This window comes from Leptopilina heterotoma, unplaced genomic scaffold (assembly GCF_015476425.1).
Source record: "Leptopilina heterotoma isolate Lh14 unplaced genomic scaffold, ASM1547642v1 Lhet_201, whole genome shotgun sequence".
Lineage (NCBI taxonomy): Eukaryota > Metazoa > Arthropoda > Insecta > Hymenoptera > Figitidae > Leptopilina > Leptopilina heterotoma.
In genome coordinates, this window is record NW_025110916.1 from 1,145,226 (window position 1) to 1,169,887 (window position 24,662).

The following is a 24,662-nucleotide window of genomic DNA, read 5'->3' on the forward strand; positions in this document are numbered from 1 at the left end:
AACAAACGATGACCAAACGATTCCATACTAGAAAAGTTAATTATTCTATGGTTGTTGTGCCAACTTCACGCACGTGCAATCCTGTCCTCTGAAAGGCCAACGCAGAATAGATCTGTAACCGGAACCGCAATCGTAACCGAAAGCGTAAGAATGAGTTAGAGAAGGATAAACAATATACCTATCCTTCTCTAACTCATTCTTACGGTTACGCTTACGATTGCGGTTCCGGTTACAGATCTATTCTGCGTTGGCCTGAAACCTTTCGATTTCACGTTTATTGATCGACTCGACTGTTGATCTATTACCACATGATTTAGGGAGCTTTCGACGTTCGTGCTAGGGGCGCTGTGAGTATAAGTCACAGCGCTTATCTAGAAAATACCCTAAATCATATGGTAATAGACCAACAGTTTGTGTTTGTCACATTTCGTTTATTTACATTTTAACAAAATTTTATATTTCCTGTTCGTTATCAGCATTTTTACACATTAAATCAATCAGTATTTTTGATTAAAATGACAAATCGAGTCAATAAACGTGAAATAGAAAGATTCAAGAGGACAGGATTGACGGTGAAAAAGCAGGATTGGCAGAATGCCCCCAATACTCACCGCCAATGCGATTTCGCTCTCTTCCAATACTGCTTTTTTAATGGCCACTATTTTCTGTCATGAGAAGGCACTCGACAGCACTGGAGGACTTTCTTATTTTATTTTTGTAGAATTTTAACGTTCAAATTATAATTGTGCAAAGAGAGCATTAGATATTATAGACTCTAGTAAAAATGATCAAATGTAGTAAACAAATTTATTCCCTTTAATATAATCGAAATTATAAAAAAGTGGACGGAAACCGGTGCAACCACGGTAGTTTAATTGTAACTATTTTGGACTTCCATTTGTGAATCGATATCAAAGTTGAAACAAGTTCATGTTCTACCCGGTAGAAATAAATTGGAACTTAGGTGACAATAACCAACTCAAAGCAAATTTAAATTTAGAAAGTCACAATATAAACGTTCTACTGGAACTAGAAAGAAATACAAATCAAAGTTCCCATTTCTTATACAATTTATTATTGTATTGCCCACAGCATATATCTAAGCATATGTGGGTATATCAAATCATAAGCATAAATTTTTTTAAATAAACAACACAACAAATGTATTTAACTCTAAAGGAATAAAAAAATTGTAATTGCAGTATCACATACCATAACTCATAATATTCTGTAATGTAAAAACCTATCTCAAAAAGTTTAAAAATTTTGTTAACATTTTTGTTTATAAAATTGGAAAACATTATTCTTACTGTAAATAGATTAAAAGTTATAACTATCTTTAATTTATTTACATTGTAGTGTAATATAATAAATTATTCTTATATGGAGTATAATACAAAATCAAAAAGATAATCTTAAGTCTTTCTTTGTTGTTTTAGTTCAACATTGTTAAAAAAGTATTCTGAAAATGTATATGATATATTATATATTCCTATCAAAGAAAGAAATCAATATAAAATAATTCTATGTAAATTTAAAAAACTACTTTATACAAATTGATTTAAAAAATTTGAAATTTCTATACTTTAATTTACATTAAAAATGTTTGTTTTACTTTTTTAGTAAATGTTTCATATCTTTATTTTGTTTCTTCAGCATAATATCTGCTTTATCCGTTTTGTCATCAATATTATCAATTAGATCGTTTTGCGAATCGATTTCCTCGGATAGTCCAATTGCCAAGCCTTTCAGTCTAGCCAGTGAACCGCTCATTTCGTCAAGATTTTTCTCTAATGCTGTGCTTATGTTATTTGTCATGGATTTATTGACAGATTCTTCTTCAGAAAGACCACGCAATCTAAAGGATGGATGTTCGCCCTCCATTAAATGATTTCGTGTTTGTTCCAAAGAATTTGTCAAATTAGCAGAAGAAGAAATAGCTTGGGCACTATAAGATTCAGGAATTGCACAAGCAACTGAAGAAGCTGGTACATCAATTGATTTTCCACTCAGATAATTTTTTAAACTTCCAAAAACACTCTTTATTCCCTGAATGTGTTTTTGACTGAAACGTAAGGTTGTATTAATATCATCTAATCGCTTCTCAGTTCGTTCCAGTTGCTCTCGTTGTCTTATTAATTCCTGTAAACAAATTAAAGTTTCATTAAAAAAAGAAATAAATTTAATTATTATAATAATTAAAAAAGTACAGTAAGTCTTATAAACTATAGTAACTGGGTACAATACTAAGAGCGAAAAGAATAATAGTAAGGATGAATGAAACTTCTGTTAAAATAAGGATGTGGTAGAAATTTGTTCAACATCAAAGACAAATTCGATTTAACAATAATCAATCAAAACCAAGGTACTGACCTACAGCAAAAGAAAACAATTGCCATTAACAGATCTATAAATGTAACCTAAATTTTCCTTCTAATATTAAATTACAACAATTATTTATCTGATAATTTCAGTGGGTATTTATAGTTTATATACGAAGATATCTACATTTTTTGCATTATTACATATATTAATTGACGTTTTGTAACATAATGCTGGATTGTTTTCGAGTTAAAAAAAATTAATACATTTTAAAATTAAATAAATAAATTGTTTCCCGATAGTAAAACATTTTATTAATATATTTTTATGATTAAAATGATTAAATTTTTTCATAAATTTTGAAAAAGGCTCAACTTTGACAACTATAATATCAATTTTTTCCAACTCACTTATTAAGGACATAAACTCTAGTAACTACGAAGAATAACTGGACTTTTAATCAAAGCTGTTTGAAATATACATTTTTTGTGTCTCCTGTAAAGTTTTGAAAAACCGAGTTGAACAATCCAATAAGAATTATCTTGCAATATAGATTTGAATAAGAATGAGCTTGCGAATTTGTTTTTCCATAAGCATTATATAAACGGGAGGCGTCGAGAAATTGAATTGTTATAAACAATGTTCATCATTAGGTAAAATTTAACTCAAAAAAATCTAAGGGGGTAGAAAATATCAGGATTCGAGCAGAATATTTATAAAATATATCTAATAAAACTCTAAAAGTTAAATAATTGAATTGTTATGAATATTGGCAAGAACCAATCATTAACTGACAGAATTTGTTATTCTTTTGGAAAAAATTTATTTGAAAATAAAAATAATAGGATCAATCCATTATACTTGACCTAAACTACCTAAAGTAGTTGCGGGATAATTTTTAAAACTATGATACTTTGGATTATTTATGTCTCTATAATTCAAAAAATGAAAGAATTTTGTTAAAATATTTATTACTATTTAAAAAAATGTTTCTTGAAACTTTTTATTTATTTTATTTATAAACATAAAATATTATTGATCAACGTTTTCTACACCTTTAGATTTTTTAAAATTAAAGTTTGCCTAAAAAAACAAAATTCTGTCTGTTGAAGTTAAATTTTTGTATTTTTGGAAAATTTTTATTGTTTTGCAGACGTAAAGTTTGTTTTATATTGCTATATTTAATGTCCTCAATTTATTTAGGGGTCATTCTCACAATCGGGACACATGACACGTACATTAGATTTTTAAAAATAAATAATAATAATTTTTCAAAATCTTTACGTCCTAATAATAGCATTCATCATGATTTAATCGGATCCTATGAAAAATAAATCGAAAATTTGAAATATTTAAAGATACACGTGTTTATATAGCATAAAAACTCCCCTCCGTTACCGTTCATGAAGTAAGTTTCATTTATAGAAAAGGTATTATATTAATTCTGTAATACAAAAAAATCTTTTGCCCGGTAATATCTACTTATTATTTTATTTCTAATTGAATCATGAAAAATAAAGTAAAATATTTGTTAGTTATTTTTACCTAGAATTAAATTAGTTTTGTGCAGAAATAAAACTCCCCTCCGTTACCGCTCACAAATATAATTATAAAATATAAACAAAAACGATAAAATAGAAATAAATACATCAAAACTCTTTGTAGTGTCAGTATAGTTATGGTTATTGCATAAAATGATGAAACAAGATGAAAACAATTAGTTTTAAAAGAATCTTTAGTTTGTCAGTGTTCATCGACACAATAAAAACTCCCCTCCGTTACCGCAGTAAATTTAGTTTTTAGGACGTAAATAATAATAATTTTTAATAATCTTTAAAACATTGTTTTATTTAAAAACAAAGAAAACAAATGCTGTCATTAATTTATTATAATATTTATTTTTTTTATATTATAATCATAACATTTTGAAGCTGTATAATGGAAGAAAACTCCCCTCCGTTACCCATGGTATATTTCCATTACACAGCACGTAAATTACAGACTTTATTAATCATCGGATTCGCCTGAAAATCGTTACTCGGGGATTTTTAGAGTTGCTGATTACGAATATGATAATAATTTTTGAAAATTCAAAATGGCGGATCCAACATGGCGGACAATTTTTTAAAACATTCATCGGATTTGCTTGAAACTCGTTACTCGGGGGTTTTCGGGGTTGCTGATTACGAATCTCATGTCAGTTTTTGAAAATTCAAAATGGCGGATCCAATATGGCCGACATTTTTTTTAAAAACTGCTCAGATTTGCATAAAATTTGTTACTTGGTGGTTTTCGGGGTCGCTGATTACGAATCTGTTATTAGTTTTTAAAAATTCAAAATGGCGGATCCAACATGGCGGACACTTTTTGAAAAATTCATCGGATTTGCTTGAAACTTGTTATTAGGGGGTTTTCGGGGTCGCTGATTACGAATTTTGGGTCAGTTTTAAAAAATTTTAAATGGCGGATCCAATATGGCGGATAATTTGAAGATTGATGCTATTCGATAGAAATTCGTTCCTCGGGGGTTTTTGGGGTCGCTGAATTCGAATTTGATGTTTGTTTTTGAAAATTGCAAATGGCTGATCTAGTATGAATAATTAATTAGATTGGCTTAAAACTTGTCGCTCTGGGGATTTCGGGATTTTGAATTTTCAAAAACTGACATCGGATTCGTAATCAGCAACCCCGAAAACTCCCGAATAACGAGTTTCAAGCATACCCGATGAATTTTTGAAAAAAGTGTCCACCATATTGGATCCGCCATTTTCAATTTTCAAAAACTATCTTGAAATTCATAATCAGCGACCCCGAAAACCCCCGAGTAACGAGTTTCAAGCAAATCCGTTAAATTTTTGAAGAAATTGTCTGCCATATTGGATCCACCATTTTGGATTTTGAGAAACTGACATCGGATTCGTAATCGGCGACCCCTAAAACCCCTGAGTAACGAGTTTTAATTAATTTTCATCAATTTTGAAACCCATTTAGCTGCGAGAAATTTTCAACAAAAATTCTGATTAAAAAACATTAATTTTTAATAATAATGTTGATAAAGATTGTAACCACGTATTTTATAGGCTTATTAGGATCCCCCTTTTGCCAAAGGACTAATAATAAAAGTGAATTTTCAACTTTTTTTAAAATGAAATTTCAATTCTGAATTTGTTCATTTCTAGAGATTGACCCTTAGAACTAAAATTCATAAAATACCACGAAACTAATATTGTCATAAATACTCATTAGGGTGGTCCAAAAATACATGGGAAAAAAATAAAATCAGTATTTTAATGCTCTCACCCCCTAGGATTGTTCTATATGGAAAAAAAAAATACCCCTATTTTTTTGAAAATAAATAAATTTCAAAATTACAAAAAAATTGTTAAAAAATATTTTTTGCTAATTTTATCAAGGTTTTTTCCTAGATTATGAATAAATAACACAAATATTGATTTTTAAACATTATTCCATGTAGGTAATTGCTAATTTGTTTAATCAAATTATTATTGTTTATTTACATGTTTTTATCTAATTGAGCTAAAGAGTTGCGATTTTTTCTCAATTTTGCAACTTTTCAGGCCGAATGTAACCAGTCACTATCAACTAACTAAGAATATTAATTTTACCAATTATTTAAACAAATTACTATTGTTTAACTTCCACTTTTTATCAAATTGAGCTGCAGAGTCGCAATTTTTTACTCAATTTTGCATTTAGGGGGGGGGGTATAGTTAATTCGGTGAAAAAACGCATGTTTTTAAGAATTTTTTTTGGCGATACGCAGAAAGTTAATTTATTTTATCGCTTTGCATATAATACTGCAACATTTGAACAATATTTTTCTAAATTTTAATTTAAAAATATTAAGAACTGAGCAAGATTCTAACATTTTCCTCAGGCGCCTCCAAAAATTTGCGGTGTTCACTTTAACTCGCAACAGAATCATCCAAAACAAAAAAATCAAAGTGCATTTGTTAAAGGAGATGTTTTTTGAGGTAACATCGGAAGCCATTATTTTTTTATTAAAAAATTACCAATTTTACAATAACAAATTAATCGATTTTTTACAGTGAAAATTGACTTTTTGGCTTTCAAGTGCTACGGAAAATCGAAAAGTAAAAAAAACCAAAAAATCCCTTCCGATAATACCTCAAAAAACATCTCCTTTAACAAATGCATTTTGATTTTTTTGTTTTGGATGATTCTGTTGCGAGTTAGAGTGTACACCGCAAATCATTTTTTTTTTGACGCGGCTGAGAAAAATCTCATTATCTCGCTCAATTTTTAATATTTTTAAATCAAAATTTAAAAAAATATTGTTCAAATGTTGCAATGTTATATGCAAAGTGATAAAATAAATTAACTTTTTGCGTATCGCTAAAAAAAATTCTAAAAAACATGCGTTTTTTTCACCGAATTAACTATACCCCCCCCTTTATGTAACTAGTGACTAACAACAATCTAAGAATTACAATTTTACCCGTTGTTTAAACAAATTGTTATTTTAAATTTGAAACTATCGCAGTACTAATTTCAGTTATGTAAATAACAATTTTTGTACTTAACATTTTTAAAATAATAAATTTATTGTTCACAATTTTTACTCGATAAATAAGTCTTACATTAAATATTACCTCACAAAAAAATAAAATGTACAGTTAAGAAAAAGTTGCAACTCTGTAGCACATTTTGATAAAAAGTGGAAGTTAAACAATAGAAATTTTTTTAAACAATTTGTAAAATTAATAATCTTTGATAGTGACTGGTTACATTCGGCCTGACAAGTTGCAAAATTGAGAAAAAATCGCAACTCTTTAGCTCAATTAAATAAAAAGTTGTAAATAAACAATAATAATTAGTTTAAACAAATTAGCAATTACATGGAATAATGTTTAATAACCAATATTTGTGTTATTTATTCATAATCTAGAAAAAAACTTTGATAAAAATAGTAAAAAATATTTTTTAACGATTTTTTTATAATTTTTAAATTTATGGGGTTTTTTTGGGGCACTATAAAAAATAGTTAATTAAAAAAAATAATTAAATAAACAATTTAGCACTATTCTTTGAAGTCTTCTGAAGAGAAACAGAGTTTGCTGAATGAAAAATATTGATTTTAAAGGATTCTATACCAATTCTAAGAAAAAGTGTTTTTCCCCATGCATTTTAAATGGGAAACTTTGAGCTTTTTGAGCGACCTCTAAATAATTTTTTATTTTCAAAAAAAATAGGTGTATTTTTTTCTCCATATAGAACAATCCTAGGGGGTGAGAGCATTAAAATTCCGATTTTACTTTTTTTGGACCACCCTAATACTCATAGAAAATCACAAAACTCATTAATGTCCTCAATTAGTATAATTAAAATTCATAATTCAAATTGTCAAAAATACTTATAAATATCATGAAAGTCATAGTCATATATAATCATAAAAAATACTTCAACTTATAGTGCTGTAAAAACACTATTACATTTTCACACTAATTTAACCTCTTGGCTGTCAACGAGATTTCCACTGTTTGGGCCAAAAGTGTGTTGAAAAAATTTTTAATGGATTTTTATGAAACTTGGTACCCTAAGGTTTCTAGGGTCGCTGATTACGAATCTGAAATCAGTTTTTCAAAACTCAAAATATCTGGTTCAATATGGCGGAAAATTTTTTAAAATTTATTGAATTTGTTTGAAACTAGTTAATCTGACATCAGTGTGATAATTTTTGGTGAAATCAAATTTCGATAAATACCCTGAAAAACTAATGTCAGATTCGTAGTCAGCGACCCTAAAAACCCCCGAGTATTCAGTTTCAAGCCATTATAATTAATTTTTTATTTTGTCGTCCGCCATATTGGATCCGCCATTTTGAATTTTGGAAAACTAATGTTAGATTCGTAATCAGCGACCCTTAAAACCCCCGAGTAACAAGTTTCAAGCAAATTCGACGAATTTTGAAAAATTTCCGCCATCTTGGATCCGCCATTTTGAATTTCGAAAAACTGATGTCAGATTCGTAATCAGCGACCCCAAAAACCCCCGAGTACTACGTTTCAAGTCAATCTGATCAATTTTGCTTCCTCATAAGGAAGCTTTGCATTCGTGACGATTTTCAATTTTTCAAAAGAAGGTTATATGGACTCATTTTCATCTATAACATATGTATATTCAATTCTGAGCAAATGTCCAGATGTATGTGTGTGTGTGTGTGTGTATGTGTGTGTGTATGTCACAAAAATTGGGTACAAATTATCTCAAACAAATTTTGATGGATTGATTTGTTTACAATTCAATTTTACAAAATTTCAATTATTCGTAAATTCTTCAATTCAATAAATATTAGAAAATAAAAACTTGAAATAATTTTTAAAAAAAATTACCAATTAAACGTTCTTAAAAAAATTAATGTCACAGAAGTGTTATTTAAAAATATATTAAATTTTAAATCAATTTTGATTATAAAATTCTACGAAAATTCAATTATTTAAATACAAAAATAATTTATTGAATAAATGAATATTTCTCAAAATTTAATTCTCATAAAGAATTTTAGCAACAAATTTTTAAATAATTCAATTTTTTCCATGAATTTTAATAAAATTATTTAAGAATAATTCCATTTTTCAAGGAATTCGATTGAAATTGTATTAAAAATAATTTAAATTCTGAAATAAGTGTTATTATTTATGAAAATAATTGAATTCCTAAAAAGAATTTTATTATTTTTATTCCGAAAATAATTGAATTCCTGTGAAAATTTTGTTATTTTATGAAAGCAATTAAAAGTTTTCGTAGAATTTTACGAAATGAAATCTTGCCAGGAATTTTATAAACATTTTTGAAAATAATTGAATTTCGGAGAAGGATATTTAATTATTTCTAAAGATAATTGAATTTCTGCGAAAATCGATTTTTTTGAAATCCTTGACCAGAAAGTCCTCTCAAAGTTGTTTCTTGGATTTTATCAAATATTAGTCTTTCGAATTGAGAGTATTGTTCAGTTAAATATAATTTAATCTACACAGTAAACGAATTTGTTTGAAAATTTTAAATCCACCTATATGAAAATTCTGTGTAATAAATATTTTAATAATCTTTATGGAATAGCCACAGGCCTCAAAATTTCTGTATTGTTAAATTGCTGTTAACAATAAAAAAAATTTTAATTTTTTTTGTGTAGGATTAGAAAAAGTAATTTTTAAAAATTTTCTTTATCGTATTTTGACCTAATATTTTAAAGTCAAATAATTTATGTGCTATAATATCATATATACTAGGTACAGTAACAAATAAAATAACTAATGTATACATTTAAACTTGAATGGAACAATAAAAGCAAGTTTTAAAAGAAAAAGTCAACACTTTCACTTTTGAATTGATTAAAAAAAAATTTTAAAATAAACATATTATAGAAATTTATTTGAATAAATGAGAAAGGTAAGTAATCAATATTTACTAGCCCATATTGTTATTTTACAATGAAAAATTGAACATTAAACAATTTACCTCAGCTGTCGCAGCTCCAATTTCTTCTGAGTCCCTTAATAAAGAAATTGACCGTTCTGAAGATTTAATGGTTCTGTCTTCAATTTCCTTTTTCTTTGAAACTAATTCATAATGTTTTTGTTCAAGTTCATTGTTCATATTCGAATGATTACTGGAATTATAGGAACTATAGACTGGAGAAACAGCAGGTCTTCGAGGTGCACTTTTAATAAATGTTTCGTCATCTATATCATTCTCTAATGAAAAGAAAGGATTTTTCGGATCACTTAAATAATTATGACCAGCCATAATTACTCTTGTTAGCGTATCAGTCAGTATTAGCTTATAACTTGGAAGTAAAAATAATATTTAGATAAATACAAGAACAAAGCTCAATTTATGACCTAAGGGGGCTATCTCAGCTGAGAAGAAAAAGTAAGGCTGCGGTTACACCTCTGCACATGATCCAAGTAACAAGGTCTCGCCAAAGTCGGGCTCAATTTTAACTCGGTTCGCGCACCATAAAAAAGCCGACCAATCATAGCGATTACCTGAAGCGACGACCATATTGAAGCGCTAAATTTTGAATCAAATACAGAAACAAATTTAAAGAACATAAAGAATAATAAATTAAAAGTAAAATAATTCTTTATTAAATATTAATATTTTTTATTAAATACTTATTATTAACTTGATACATAACATTCACATATATTGGTTGCTTGGAATCTTGAAAATCAAATTACTATTTATTGCAATATTTATTATTATTATTAATAACTTTATATTTATTAATATTAACAATAATTAAAAATAATAATTATTATTAAAAATAAAATAACATTCATAATAATTTATTAATATTAATTACTATTTATTGTAATATTTATTATTATTATTATCAATAATTTTATACGTATTAATATTAATAATAACAATTAATAATATTTATTATTAAAAATAAAAATATATTAATAACAATAACAATCTTATTTTCTGGATTTGAAACACATTTAAAAATACGCGGCTAGACTTTCAATATGGTCGTCACTTCGTCCGCATTCTGATTGGTGCTTGGTTCCACGTTTTTTTTGCCTGCGCGTGGCGAGACCTTGTTACTTGGATCATGCCTCTGCAGGCAGCCTGCCTGCCTGCAGGTTGTCATCCTAGGTAACGTACAAGAGTAAGAGAGTCAAGGAGAGTCCAGATTCCAGAATAGAGTCGAAGTCGGTATGAAGAAAGGCCTTAAAGGCCTTTCTCCAATAGGTTAAGGGTGCGATCCCATGTGAGCAGAATACGTCGACCGAAATCATAAAATCATGAGTGCAAAAGAGATAGGTAGATATTGTTGTTCTTTTTACTCTCATGGTTTTCTGTTTTCGGTCGACGTATTCTGCTCACATGGGATCGCACCCTAAAAAGTGTGCGAATGACTGCGTCTGCGTCGGTTGCTATAGCAACACATGCTAAAATCAACGCAACGCAGTCATTCGCAGACAAACGCAGAGTTTTTGGATCCTATAAAGGCCAACGCAGAATAGATCTGTAACCGGAACCGCAATCGTAACCGTAAGCGTAAGAATGAGTTAGAGAAGGATAAACAATATACCTATCCTTCTTTAACTCATTCTTACGGTTACGCTTACGATTGCGGTTCCGGTTACAGATCTATTCTGCGTTGGCCTTAAGGCGAGAACAGAATAGCCTACGTGAACGTGTAACGTGCTGACGTCACAATGTTATTTAAATGGGTCACGTGACCACGTTCACGTTAACGTACACGTTTTCATAGGCATTCTGTTCTCGCCTATAGGTACGGAAGCGCCTACGCGCCACGAGGCAAAGAGAGGAAACCTGTTTCTTCTAATGTCGTTTCAGCTTGTGAAACATAGGAACACGTTCGATGGTTCGCTGGTTCGGTGGTTCGATGAAGTGATTGTTGCTAAATAAAAAATTTTAAATAAGAAATAAAAATGAACCAAATTAATTGAAATTGAAAATTTTAATGTAATAAAATATTTTTTATGTATTATTTATAACAGATATTAATTACGAGGTAAATTAGGTGCTTTAAAAAAAATCATATATTTTGAGGTTATAAAATGTGTTATGAAAAAGTAATGGAAAAAGGTCAACATTAGGCCTTAAATGTGATAACATTTTATAACCTCAAAATATATGATTTTTTTTAAAGCACCTAATTTACCTCGTAATTAATATCTGTTATAAATAATACCTAAAAAATATTTTATTACATCAAAATTGTCAATTTCAATTAATTTGGTTCATTTTTATTTCTTATTTTAAATTTTTTATTTGGTAACAATCACATCATCGAACCACCGAACCATCGAACGTGTTCCTATGTTTCACAAGGCGAGAACAGAATAGCCTACGTGAACGTGTAACGTGCTGACGTCACAATGTTATTCAAATGGGTCACGTGACCACGTTCACGTTAACGTACACGTTTTCATAGGCATTCTGTTCTCGCCTACAAGCTAAGGCTGAAGTCCCATGGCAGCGTTTTGCGTTGCGATTTGTAACTAGGCCATGAGTTAAGAGAGATGGAGATATACGTTCGCTATATTTGCACTTATGGCCTAGTTACAAAACGCAACGCAAAACGGTGCCATGGGACTTCAGCCTAAGGCTGGAGTCCCATGGCAGCGTTTTGCGTTGCGTTTTGTAACTAGGCCATGAGTGTGAGAGAGATACAGATATAGGTTTGCTTTATTTGCACTCATTGCCTAGTTCCAAAACGCAACGCAAAACGCTACCATAGGACTCCAGCCTACACTGTAAAAAAATCTGGTGTAAAATAACACGAAACTTGTAATTTCACACATCAAAATTATAGGTTGTACGTAGTAAATTTATTTCGTTCCAAAAGTAGTTTTACTATTTTTAATAATTTTACATTATACGACTATGTAATTTAATAGTTTTGTGTAAATTTACTACGTCCGACGTAGGAAAATTTGATCACTATGTCCGACGTGGTATTTTTACATTGCGTGTATTTCTACACTTTGACGTAATATTACGTCGCACGATCTGTACAATTACATGGCGAATGTAATTTTCTTATTCCTTTAAGATTTTCAAAAAATTTTCAAGTTTTTATAAATAACTCTAAAAAAGTGTATATAATGTACATTTATAGAAAGTATATGCTAATTTATAAGTAAATAATAATATAACAAAAAGTTTTGGGCTATATTTCATAAATACAAAAAGTTACGACTGAAAATATTATTTCAAAAAATATTTGCAGGTTATGTAGATTACAGTCGGCGTGTAAAAATACCACGTTGGACATAGTGACCAAACTTTCCAACGTCGGACATAGTAAATTTACAGCAGATTTTTTTACAGTGTATGGCACGCATCAAGGAACTTAAGTAGAGTCTACAATGAGCACGTCGCGTCCACGTCCACGTCGATCGTGCTCATTGGAGACTCTACTTAAAGTCGGTTCTACAATGGGCACGTCGGACGTGGTCGTCTGACGTGCCGTGCTGACGTCACCCATGCTATTCAAATGGGTGACGTCAGCACGGTACGTCAGACGTCCACGTCCGACGTGCCCATTGTAGAACCGACTTTACGAACAGGCCGGTTCCTCTCTACGTGCCGCACAACACGAGTGAGTGCCACATGGTGGCGCGTAGAAGCTTCCGTAAGTAAGGGAGAAGTTTGAAGTCACTGACTCTCTTACTCTTGTACGTTACCATGACAACCTGCAGGCAGGCAGGCTGCCTGCAGAGGTGTAACCGCAGCCTTACCGTAACATATATATTATCTCTATGATTTTTACATGAGAGAGAAAAAGATAGAAATATTGTTGTTAGCCTTTTTACGAGAAAGACAAAAACTATTTCTATCCTTTTCTCTCTTATGTAAAACTTATGATATGTACGATTTATATGTTTAATATACATTTAATTGAGAAAAGATAATTTTTTTCAGTAATTCATTGCATTTTAATGCACGTTCTTATGTTTTCATCATCTACCTCTATCCTTGTTACACTCAAATGCTAGTCTCCAAGTCCCGTACCGTCTACGTTCCCGACAATTGCCGACAATGTTGTGCTTACACCTTAAAAGACTAATTGGAAACTCTCCTTTAGGGTGAGTCTTCGCGAGCCTATCTTTCTGGCAAAAGTTGTCAAAAAACAGTCATAACACAACTTTTACCTATATATTAAGAGAGTAGTGTTAAACTTTGTTTTGTAATTTTAACTTTACTTTAAAGGGAAAAATAATATTTACAGTTTTTTTGAATTTATTATATTTGGTGAAAAAGTGAATAAATTGTGTTTATCGCTTTTTGACATTTAATTTACAGATTCGTTTACTTTATAATAAAAAAAGTGATTCTTATATACTTTTTTGTGATGGAAATTAATTAATTACTTTGATTTTCTAGAAAGAAATACTAAATAATATTGAGATATTTTCCAAAAAGAAACTGTCATGATTTTGGTGCCAAAGTGACTATCCGGCTAGCCGGATAGTATATCTATAAATATATTCTGTCAAGTGGAAAGATTTGTTTGTTGCCAACAGGAATTTTTAGTAAAATTTCAGTTAGACTGAATTCAAAGGCTTTTAAAAATTTAGAGGTAAGATGCATTTGACACTTAAATCTATTAATTCAAGAGCATCATTAGAAATCACTTTAGTTACACCATAATATTTACTTTAATTTCGCACAGTTAAACTGTACAACATTGAACTCTACACTCATTTATTTAATAATAAGAAATTTTTTTCAATTCTACCATAAGTAAAATAAATAACGTTAAACCTCAGGCACAGTTATTAGGGGCGGTTCAAATACTATAGATTTAAATTATACAACTTTAAAATATACACTTTTAAAAAATGAAAATTATGAAAAAAGTCATTAAAGAGATTTTCTGGTTAAGGATTTCAAAAAATAGATTTTTCTCTTTTTGCTACTGTTTAAAATTGAATTTTTAGTTTATGTAAATAATGTTACTCTGAAATCATTTGTAAAACGCCAACTACAGTTGCAAAAATAAACTAAAATATTCAGAAAAAAAATTTAAATTCTTTTTTTGCAATATGTAACAATATACAAAAGAAATTTTTGCAGTAACACATTTTTTTCAATAAGAATTTAAAAAAAGTGTGTTTTTTACCAATTTTTCACCAGAAAGTCCCCTTAAAAAGTTTTTTATTTAGTTATGAAATGCATTTTATACATTTAATAAAATGTCATAATATAAACTATGTAAAATTATATTTTTTTTAAAAACTTCTTAAAAATGCACATTAAAAAAACATTAAAATATATTTTAAAAATTCTTGCAACAATGAAATCTCTAGGATGGAAATTGTTTAATCGAATGAGTTTTAAACTTTTTGGAAAAACTTTATGGAACTATTCTAAACATTTCTACTACTCAAAGTTTTTCAAATCGAAAGTTACCAACAGACTTTTTTTATTTGAAAATATTAAATAATTTTTTCTGGCATTTTATTTAAATAAATAAATAAAAATGTTAGTTTCTGTTTTAATTTTTTTATTGTTTAACTAACACTTTCTAAACACTTGAATGATTAAATCCTTTGAAGTTGAAGTAAAAAAACTTGAAAATAATTTCAACTTCAGATTATTAAAAAATCAAGTTTTTTGCTGTTATTTTGAAAACAATTCATTTTAAGAAAACAATTCATTTTAAGAAAAAAGTCGCTTAATTTTATTTTCTACGAAAATATAAAATTAAAAGAAATTGTTAATTTGTTAGGTGCCAATATATTCAATATCGTTCGAATACAAATACAGCGCAAATACTAATTAATATTCTTTTAATAAAATTGTATCAACCCTACTTCTAAACCATTTCAAATATTTCACTAGACAACATTATGCTTCTAGTTGTAAATTATGAATTATTATATGTGGGTCCATGGGTGATTCTCCACGTAGCGCACGATTTACTTATTACTATTACTGATTTTTTTTTCAAATTGAGTAAAAGTCAATATAGAATCTTCAAATTTAGTGTTTATAAATGAAATATCAGTGGTGGGCCGGACAAAATATTTATAATTTTTCTATTTTTTAAACAAATAATTTTTATATATAGCTGTATATACTTTGCGGCAATACTATCCAGCCATGGTAAAAAACCATGACGCAAAAACGAGGGACAAGAATTAACATCAAAAAAAATTTTTTTAATTAAATTTTTTTCGCATGTTTTTTGTTTTTCACAATTCTACGAACATAAACAATACGAAACTACGAATAGTTTTTAGATTAATTACTGTATTTTATTAAAAATAAATTTTTTTTTATATACATCGTACTGGGGACAGGCCATACCATGACGTTTTAGCACCTTAAAACAGCTTTTAAAGCTAAATTATAAATTTTTAAATGTAAACGACTATTGGCTTTTGTTTGTAAACACAGAAATTAGTTTTTCTCCTTGAATTCATTGCAATATTTGCAACTAATTTCTTAAAAAATACGAGGGACATTGAATTGTGCACTACGCGGAGAATCACCCCCATATTGTCGGTTCTAGTTTTCGAGATAATCGCAATTTAGTAATTTTGGAGCAAAGTCTTAATTTTTTTTACTTTTTATTATCAATCTACATGTTTTGACAAGTCGAATCATGCGGTTTTCATTAATTTATCGATAATTTAACTGTTTGATTTCATTGGTTCTTTAGAAAAATGAAAAAGGCCCATTTTGTCGGTCATTTGCGAAAGTAATCCGTATTTTAAAAATGGAGGTGTGGAAAAATTTAAAACCTATTGATTTTTCATCTTTAAGGTGTCCTGGACTGAAAACAATTCTTATCTAAATAACTTCCCAGAAGAACCAGAGATATTGATGTTAGAGTCTTTTTTTTCGTAATTGGGTAGGTCCATACCTAAAAAATCAAAGTTGACCCTTACTTCTTCAATTTTGTTGAAACTTCAAAATTTTGAAGTGGAATACATGCCAGTAAAAAACCCTAAATCGATTTCGAAAAATTTTGGATTTACGAGGTTTTTAAAAATTTTTTTGAAATTTTGAAAATGGTATATCTCAAAGGAGTCAAAACGCGTCAACCGTGAATACATTTTTTTTATAGTTTTGGAAAAGTCAAAACATTTATGAAAATCTGTAGTTCACAGCAAACCAAAAAAACACTTTTAACCGTTTTTCAAATTTTTAAATATTTATACCTTTTTTTATAATAAAAAATTTTTGCATTATTTTAGAAAAAAATTAATAACTCATTACTGTTTTGCTAGAAATTAATGGCAATTTTTTTGGTAGTCATTGAATATCCACTCTTTTAAATAAACTTAATGGTGAAAAAAAATTTTGAAAAATTTTTAATTTTTAATAACAATTTTATAAACAATTAGTGTTTTTTATGCTTTCTAGAGCAAGGATTTTAATGAAATTTATATGTAAGATACATTGAACCTACATCTTTATATTCCCGAAAAAAAAATTTTGTATTTCCAATTACAACCGGAGATTTTGAATTTTTTGTTGCGCCGTGCGCAGTCTGCTCGTTTACCGCGGCATTTATCACAGCGATGGATGCCGCACGGCGCAACAAAAAATTCAAAATCTCCGGTTGTAATTGGAAATACAAATTTTTTTTTCGGGAATATAAAGATGTAGGTTCAATGTATCTTACATATAAATTTCATTAAAATCCTTGCTCTAGAAAGCATAAAAAACACTAATTGTTCATAAAATTGTTATTAAAAATTAAAAATTTTTCAAAATTTTTTTTCACTATTAAGTTTATTTAAAAGAGTGGATATTCAATGACTACCAAAAAAATTGCCATTAATTTCTAGCAAAACAGTAATGAGTTATTAATTTTTTTCTAAAATAATGCAAATATCTCGGAAATATTCACTATTCACGGTTGACGCGTTTTGACTCAAAGGAAAATCAATGAAATTTAATTAAATTTTCAGGAAATGCTTATTATTTATCATGGTTGCCACACAACCTGGAAAACCTGGAAATAGCATGGAAATTGAAAAAGGATATGGAAAACCTGGAATTAGCATGGAATTTGAACGAATTTCTGGAATTTTTTTGGGTTAATGAAAGATATTAAGAAAAATTCCATTCAACATGTTTTTTTTCTTTAAAAATGTTAACATGCAATTTCCCTTTTCCATGTTTTCTCTTTAAATTAATTTATTTTTTTTTAATTATTGACTGAAACTGTGAAAAATGTTGTTACGATTGTTCTAAAAAAAGGATTTTATATCTTTATTAGTATTACGATTGTCAAAATTTTTTGTTACTAGTTGCTTTCTGTTCAAGATTTTGAACAAAGTTTAAAGATAAAAATTATTTAATTTAGACATGACTTCAATGTTCTAATTATGGCTGATTCTTCTGAAAGTGACATTTTTGATATCTCGATTAATTTTATAGAATCTACTCTCTAATAATATTATTAACCATTTTTATAGTAAAAAATTTATAATTTATAAGAGAACTAAATTTTTATGGTTTTTTTTCAAACTCTTAAAAATTTTTTAAAAATAGTGTTAAAAAATACAATGTTTTTCTATCATTATGTGCATTTTAAAAATTTTTGTACCTCCGTTTTATATGTGATAAAAATGTTTAAATTTTGTCTTCAGTTTAAGTTAAAATTACTTCACGATGATTAATGATGTTTTTATACATTAAAAATATTATAAAAAAATGTGAATGCACATTAAAATAAAGTTAATGGTCTGATGTTTAATTTTTCTATATAATATTTATAAAAAAATTCTTACTTTTGAGTATGAAATAAAGTAGTTTCAATAGAAAAAACCATATAATTTAAAAAAAATAAATTGAAAAATCGAATATCAAAAGTATCACTTTCAGAAAAATAAACATAAACATGCCTGTGATTTTAACTGTTTAAGAGAACATTAATTTATAACTATATAATAATGAATATTGTTAACACTGTTCTGTAAAATACTTGTTTTTTCATCACAAATAATTCCTAAATTTGAACCTGGAATTTTTAATATTTTTAACCTGGAAAACCTGGAAAAGCCTGGAATTTTGAAATCTAGATTTTGTGGCAACCATGTTTATAGACAATTTAAGAAAATATTTTATAAAAAAAAATTTTTTTTTTAAACAAATTATTTAAAAAATAGTTTTCAAATAAACAATTTTTTGAAAAGTGCCATTTTTTTTGCTTTTAATAACAATGATTCAATTTTCACTTATTTCACGAGTATTTTCCAAAAAAAAATTGATGGAGGGTCTGAAACTTTAGGAGATATTCAGGCCTCGGATATTATAACTTTTTCGACTTATTTAAAAAAATTACGACTTTTTCGACTTTTCTTCCAAATATTGCAATAATTTTTAGTATAAAATGCAACTTACTAATAATTTTTCTAATTAAATTTTCGAAATTTACAATTAAAAAAAGTTTCAATAATTGAAATTTTATAAAATTTAATTGAAACTAATTGATTTTTTTTCAAAGTGTTTATAAAAATTTTTTAAAATCAACTTTTGAAGAATTTTAATTGCAAATTTTGAAAATAATTGAAATTGAATTCAATTTTAATTAAATTCCTCGATAGAATTCAATTTCTAAAAAAAATTTTAATATATTTCGAATAAATTCAATTATTTTTATAAATAGTAAAATTCTTCGCAAGAATTCAATTATTTTTATAAATAGTAAAATTCTTTGCAAGAATTCAATTATTTTCAAAACATCTTTAATTAAATTTCTTGGAAGAATTCAAATATTTCCATAAAATTCAATTATTTCCTAAAATTTTAATAATTTCTTCGAATGAATTCAACTATTTTTATAAATACTAAATAAATTTTCAAAATTTACAATAAAAAAGAGTTTCAATAATTGAAATTTTGTAAAATTTAATTGAAAATAATTGATTTTTTTCAATGTGTTTTATAAAAATTTTTGAAAATCAACTTTTAAAAAATTTTAATTGCAAATTTTTGAAAATAATTGATTTCTCAAAAATTTAATGAAAAATCTTCAAGTGTAAATTTAAAAATGGTAATTAGTGGAAATTAACTTCTAAAAATTATATTAAAAATATTTTCAAAGAAAATAATTCTTAGAATCTTAGCATTCTAATTTTTTAAAATTAAATTATTTTCGATATTTTCAAATACAAATTTCCAAAAATTCAAATACCTACATACAAAAAACAAAAAACATTAAAATTGTTTAAACAATTATTTTTAACATTTTAATAACATATGACAATCATGTTTAAAATTTTTAATCAAAATTATTGAAAAAAAATTTTTTTTTAATTATACAAACATTCTTTTTAAAAAATTTAATTGTTTTGGAAATTTTTCAATTTTATAATATTTAAAAACTATTATATTTCATAAACCATTGTAAAAATATTTTTGAAAAATTAATTTTAAGAATTTCTGTATTATAATTTTTTGAAAATTAATTAATAACTTAAAAAACATGGACAGTTACAATCATTATAAAAAAAAAATTTTGTATTATAATAATTGAATTCTCTAAGAACTTTTGGAAAATTATTAAAAATACAGTCAGGTCCCCATACTGTTAGATTCCAAACTGTTATGTCCTCAGTAGTGTTATGTTTTTGCATAACCTCCAAATTCAGAAGTGTTAGGTGACGTCACGTTACGTCACCAATTTTCAGGGCCGTATTCTTAAGCCCAAAGAAAAGGGGGCATATACTTCTAGGCCAAACTTGAGGTGTATATATTTACGTTCCTGAAAGGTGCGCAGTAGGCATACTTTGAGCACATAACAGAGCTGAGTCTGGAGGAGTGGGAAATTTCTGGAAATGTAACAGTATGGGGACCCGACTGTATACGTCTTCCAAAAATCGAAAAAATTAATTTATTAAAAAAAAATTTTTTTTTATAAAATATTTTCTTAAATTGTCTGTAAATAATAAGCATTTCCTGAAAATTTCATTTATTCTGCCGTGTGATATAAAAACTTAGTTAACTGACATTTTGGTGAAAAATGAGTTTTTTGTATCAATGAACTCGTAAGAAAAAACTGCGTCTAATAGTTATAGTTTAAATTTTTTTTGCAAATTATTGTTTGTAAAAAATTAATATTAAAAATCTAAGAAATTGCAGAAAGTGAAAGAATATTTGATAAAAAGTTAAGGAAAGTACTTTGCGTAGTCCAAAAAACAAACGAGGCTACGAGCTCGAATGTAAGATTTGAAGGAAAAACTTAGTTAAAGGCATTTGTGTGTTTTTTGTATCAAATAAGTAGTCGAGTCCGAGCGTTGGATTTGAAATAAAAACTTTGCATCTGCAACGCTTGCAATTACCTAAGTTCTTCCATCAAAAAGTCAGTCGAGACAGAGCCGAACGACTACTTAACTGCATTCGGCTAAACTCGGTTTATCCTCGGGTCGCAAGCAGCAGCAGACGTCCCCCTATCACATGACGTCACTGCCAGTTAGGTAAGTTTTTCCATCAAATCGGAGGACCGAGCTCGCGTACCTTTTTGTTGAGCAACTACGCAAAGGACTTTACCTAACTTTTTACTTCATATTTGCATTCGGAAAAACACGCAAGTGCATTTTTTCATATAATTTGTTAAAATAATTAATTTTTTATTTCATAATTAAATAGAGCACCATCATTATACCCAGTATGTGAAGTTAAATTGAACAATTTTTTAATTTTTATTAGGGTTCTGAAAGCAAACAGTTTTTCCTTATTTTCTCGTTTCGATATAAATGTCAGTTAACTAAGTTTTTATTTCAAACGGCAGTATTTTCCTTTGAGATATACCATTTTCAAAATTTCAAAAAATTTTTTAAGAACCTCGTAAATCCAATATTTTTAAAAAATTTTCGAAATCGATTTAGGGTTTTTTACTGGCATGTATTCCACTTCAAAATTTCAAAGTTTTAACAAAATCGAAGAAGTAGGGGACAACTTTGATTTTTTAGGCATGGACCTACCCAATTGTCGAAATGAAAATTTGGATATTGCGTCAATTTTTTCATAATAGAGACTGTCAAAAAATTTTAGATAAGTTTAATATATATATATATATATATATATATATATATATATATATATATATATATATATATATATATATATATATATATATATATATATATATATTATTAATATTATAATTTATATTATTATAATTATATATTATTAATTTTTTCTTCCAATGACACAATAAAATTGTACCTAATCATTAATCTGGTAAAAAAATGGTTTTTTAATAGAAAAACTGTCCTTTTTAGAAAAGGGCCCATATTGTCGATTTTTCGTATTTTCAAAATTAAGAGGGGGGGGGGTGGTTTTAAAAATTTAAAACCTCTTGATTTTTCATCTTTTAGGTACCCTGGACTGTAAACAATTCTTATCTGAATAACTTTCAAGAAGAACCAGAGATACAACAATTAGTTGGTATCGCAATCTTTAATTCCGTTTTTCTCGAAATGAGGTTTTTGACGTTCTAAACTTTGAAATTTCGTAACTCAGCGAATTTTTAACCAAAAAAGTTCTAAGACCACTCAAAATTTTCCAAATTTTGCCAGGAATACGCCCATATACACTACCGTCGGGAATTATCGGTACGGCTGCACGCGCACGGCCCAAAAACATACCAATCTTTAAATCACAATTTTTTTGTAAATACAAATGTCAGACAATAAACAAATATACCATTCGAAAGATTATTAAATTCTACGATTAATGGTACATAACTGAAAATTTTAATAATTTATACAAAGATTGCAGCAATTGACAAATTTGACAAAAAAATTTTTAAAATACAATTTTTTTGGAAATTTTTTTAACCCCTGCACATTTTTTAAAAATTGCAGAAAAAATTTAAAACTTATATCTTCTTCTTCTTAAATGACTTTAGGCTTTGCCAACTGTCAGAACAAACACTTAGAAGAATAAGAGTTAAGAATTAAAAGTTTCCATGAAATTGGTTAATGTGAAAAAAAATGGCGTCAAACGCGATTCGGTAAACTATATAAATCTATGGCGGTTGATGAACACGTTTTGGGAGGTAAAAATGTGAATTAAATGTTTTTACTATTGCAAATATGAGTTTAAGTTAAAAAAAAGTCTGTTTAGAATCATTTCCTCCGAATACTTGAAGTTAGACACTTTAAAATTACAAATAAGTCAAAATTAGAGAACTATAGACATTAAGAGGTGAATCCTCACCAGGAAGGAAGAGTAAGGAGACCGAACTCTGCTTCTACAAATGTCTGAGAAATATGCACGAAAAGTGCCAGACTCACTGTGTTCTAGTTGATCACCAATTAAGTCGATCATGCGCACTGAACTAAAGTTCAGTGTTGACATAGATGAAAAGTGTGGTTATGTCAAGGTAAATATTATATAGTTTAAGCAGTGTTAATTTTAAAAGCAAATTTATTTATTTGCAATTGTGATATTATTTAGATTTTCAAAATAATAAAATTTAATAATATATTTATGAAAAGGGAAAAATTTTGCGAAAATGGTTAAGAAGAATTGTGTTTATAACTAGAGTATATTTACATACCGTAGAAGGATAGAAGAGACTAATGTTTTTAGACTCTTTTTCTTTCTTTACATCCTGGCAGACAACACGACATTTTTTAAATAAAATAAATAAATAATTATTAAAACGAAATGTATTGTATAATTATGTATGTATCTCACTAAGACCGGCTAAATGTAAACATTAGATCTTACATCTCACTCGCACAATTTTTACGAGAAACAGAGACACAACACAGCTTATGCGCATGATCAACTTAATTGGAGGTCGACTAGAACGCAGTGAGCCTGGCACTTTTCGTGCATATTTCTCTGAGATTTTTAAAGCGATTTCTACACAGAGTTCGGTCCCCTTACTCTTCCTTCCTGATCCTCACTTAAATTAGTGCTTGAGAACTGTACTTGGGAACGGTCAAAACCGAACTCCCCTAAAACTTATTTATATAGGTGTGATCATTTAAGTCTCATCCAAGAAGACTAGATACAGGAGGTAAAACTTCGGTAGTGGGGGTATGGCAACGCTGACAATGAGTCGCTCAGCTGGTTTATGGTTAGGCGTTTACTTTCAAAAAAATTTTTCGCCGCAATAGACCACTTGGACTTCTGCGCATCTAAACACGTAAACACGGGAAAATATATTCTATACAAATACAATATGAAATATAAGTGTTTATATTTTCAAACATCTTTGAGTTATTAAAAAAAAGTTTTAAAAACAAAAAAATGTGTAAACTGTAGCACGAAGTGTATTAAAAGTTAACAAAAAGTAATAGTCATAATGTTGTGTTTATCTTTCTTCTTGTTACAACTTTTCACACAGCACGTTTTCGGAATTTTTAACTATTTGAATAACACTTAATTTAATAATCACTCACATTATTTCTATACACGGAAAAAAAAAGTTCACGAATCTCTCGTGAACTAGTATATCACTTTTGGATGGGACACAAAATTCTTGAAAATCAACAAACACAGTTCGTCAAAATTTCATCAACTCCTCCACTAGAAACATAGTACGGTTTCCGAACTTTTCGTCAAAGTTAACGAAAAATTCGTGAACTTTTAAAAAATGCTAAAAACAAGAAAAAATAATTTCCAGACACTACTTTTTTATAGTATTTCACTTTATTTGATAACTTGACGCCTATTACGCATCCAACTACACAGAATACACAATTTTATCGCCATTAAAATTCGTAATTCGCTTCACGGGATTCGAACCTAGTACCTATACCCTATAACATAATATTTCTAACAACTAACCGCCACGGCTAAATCTAGATACACTGTCCTTCGACAAACGA

General features: G+C 28.1%; 2 protein-coding genes across 3 annotated transcripts in view; one reads left to right on the top strand and one right to left on the bottom strand.

The window, feature by feature from the left end:
- Positions 1-1,052: 1,052 nt before the first annotated feature.
- On the bottom strand, positions 1,053-10,254 carry LOC122501109 (synaptosomal-associated protein 29). Its single transcript, XM_043610381.1, has 2 exons — positions 9,823-10,254; positions 1,053-2,142 (listed from the first exon to the last, which is right to left on the bottom strand). Exons 1-2 carry the CDS (start codon positions 10,108-10,110, stop codon positions 1,612-1,614), a joined length of 819 nt encoding a protein of 272 aa, XP_043466316.1. The 5' UTR covers positions 10,111-10,254; the 3' UTR covers positions 1,053-1,611.
- Positions 10,255-13,922: 3,668 nt separating this feature from the next.
- The window catches only part of LOC122501110 (cytoplasmic FMR1-interacting protein), an 85,336-nt gene continuing 74,596 nt past the window's right edge, over positions 13,923-24,662 (top strand). The window contains exons 1-2 of one of the 2 annotated variants that reach the window (XM_043610382.1): positions 13,923-14,018; positions 14,236-14,431. The gene's annotated coding sequence lies outside the window, so the exon portion shown is untranslated. Of the gene's footprint in view, positions 14,039-14,235; positions 14,432-24,662 lie in introns of both variants that reach the window. The other variant, XM_043610383.1, reaches the window with a different exon arrangement.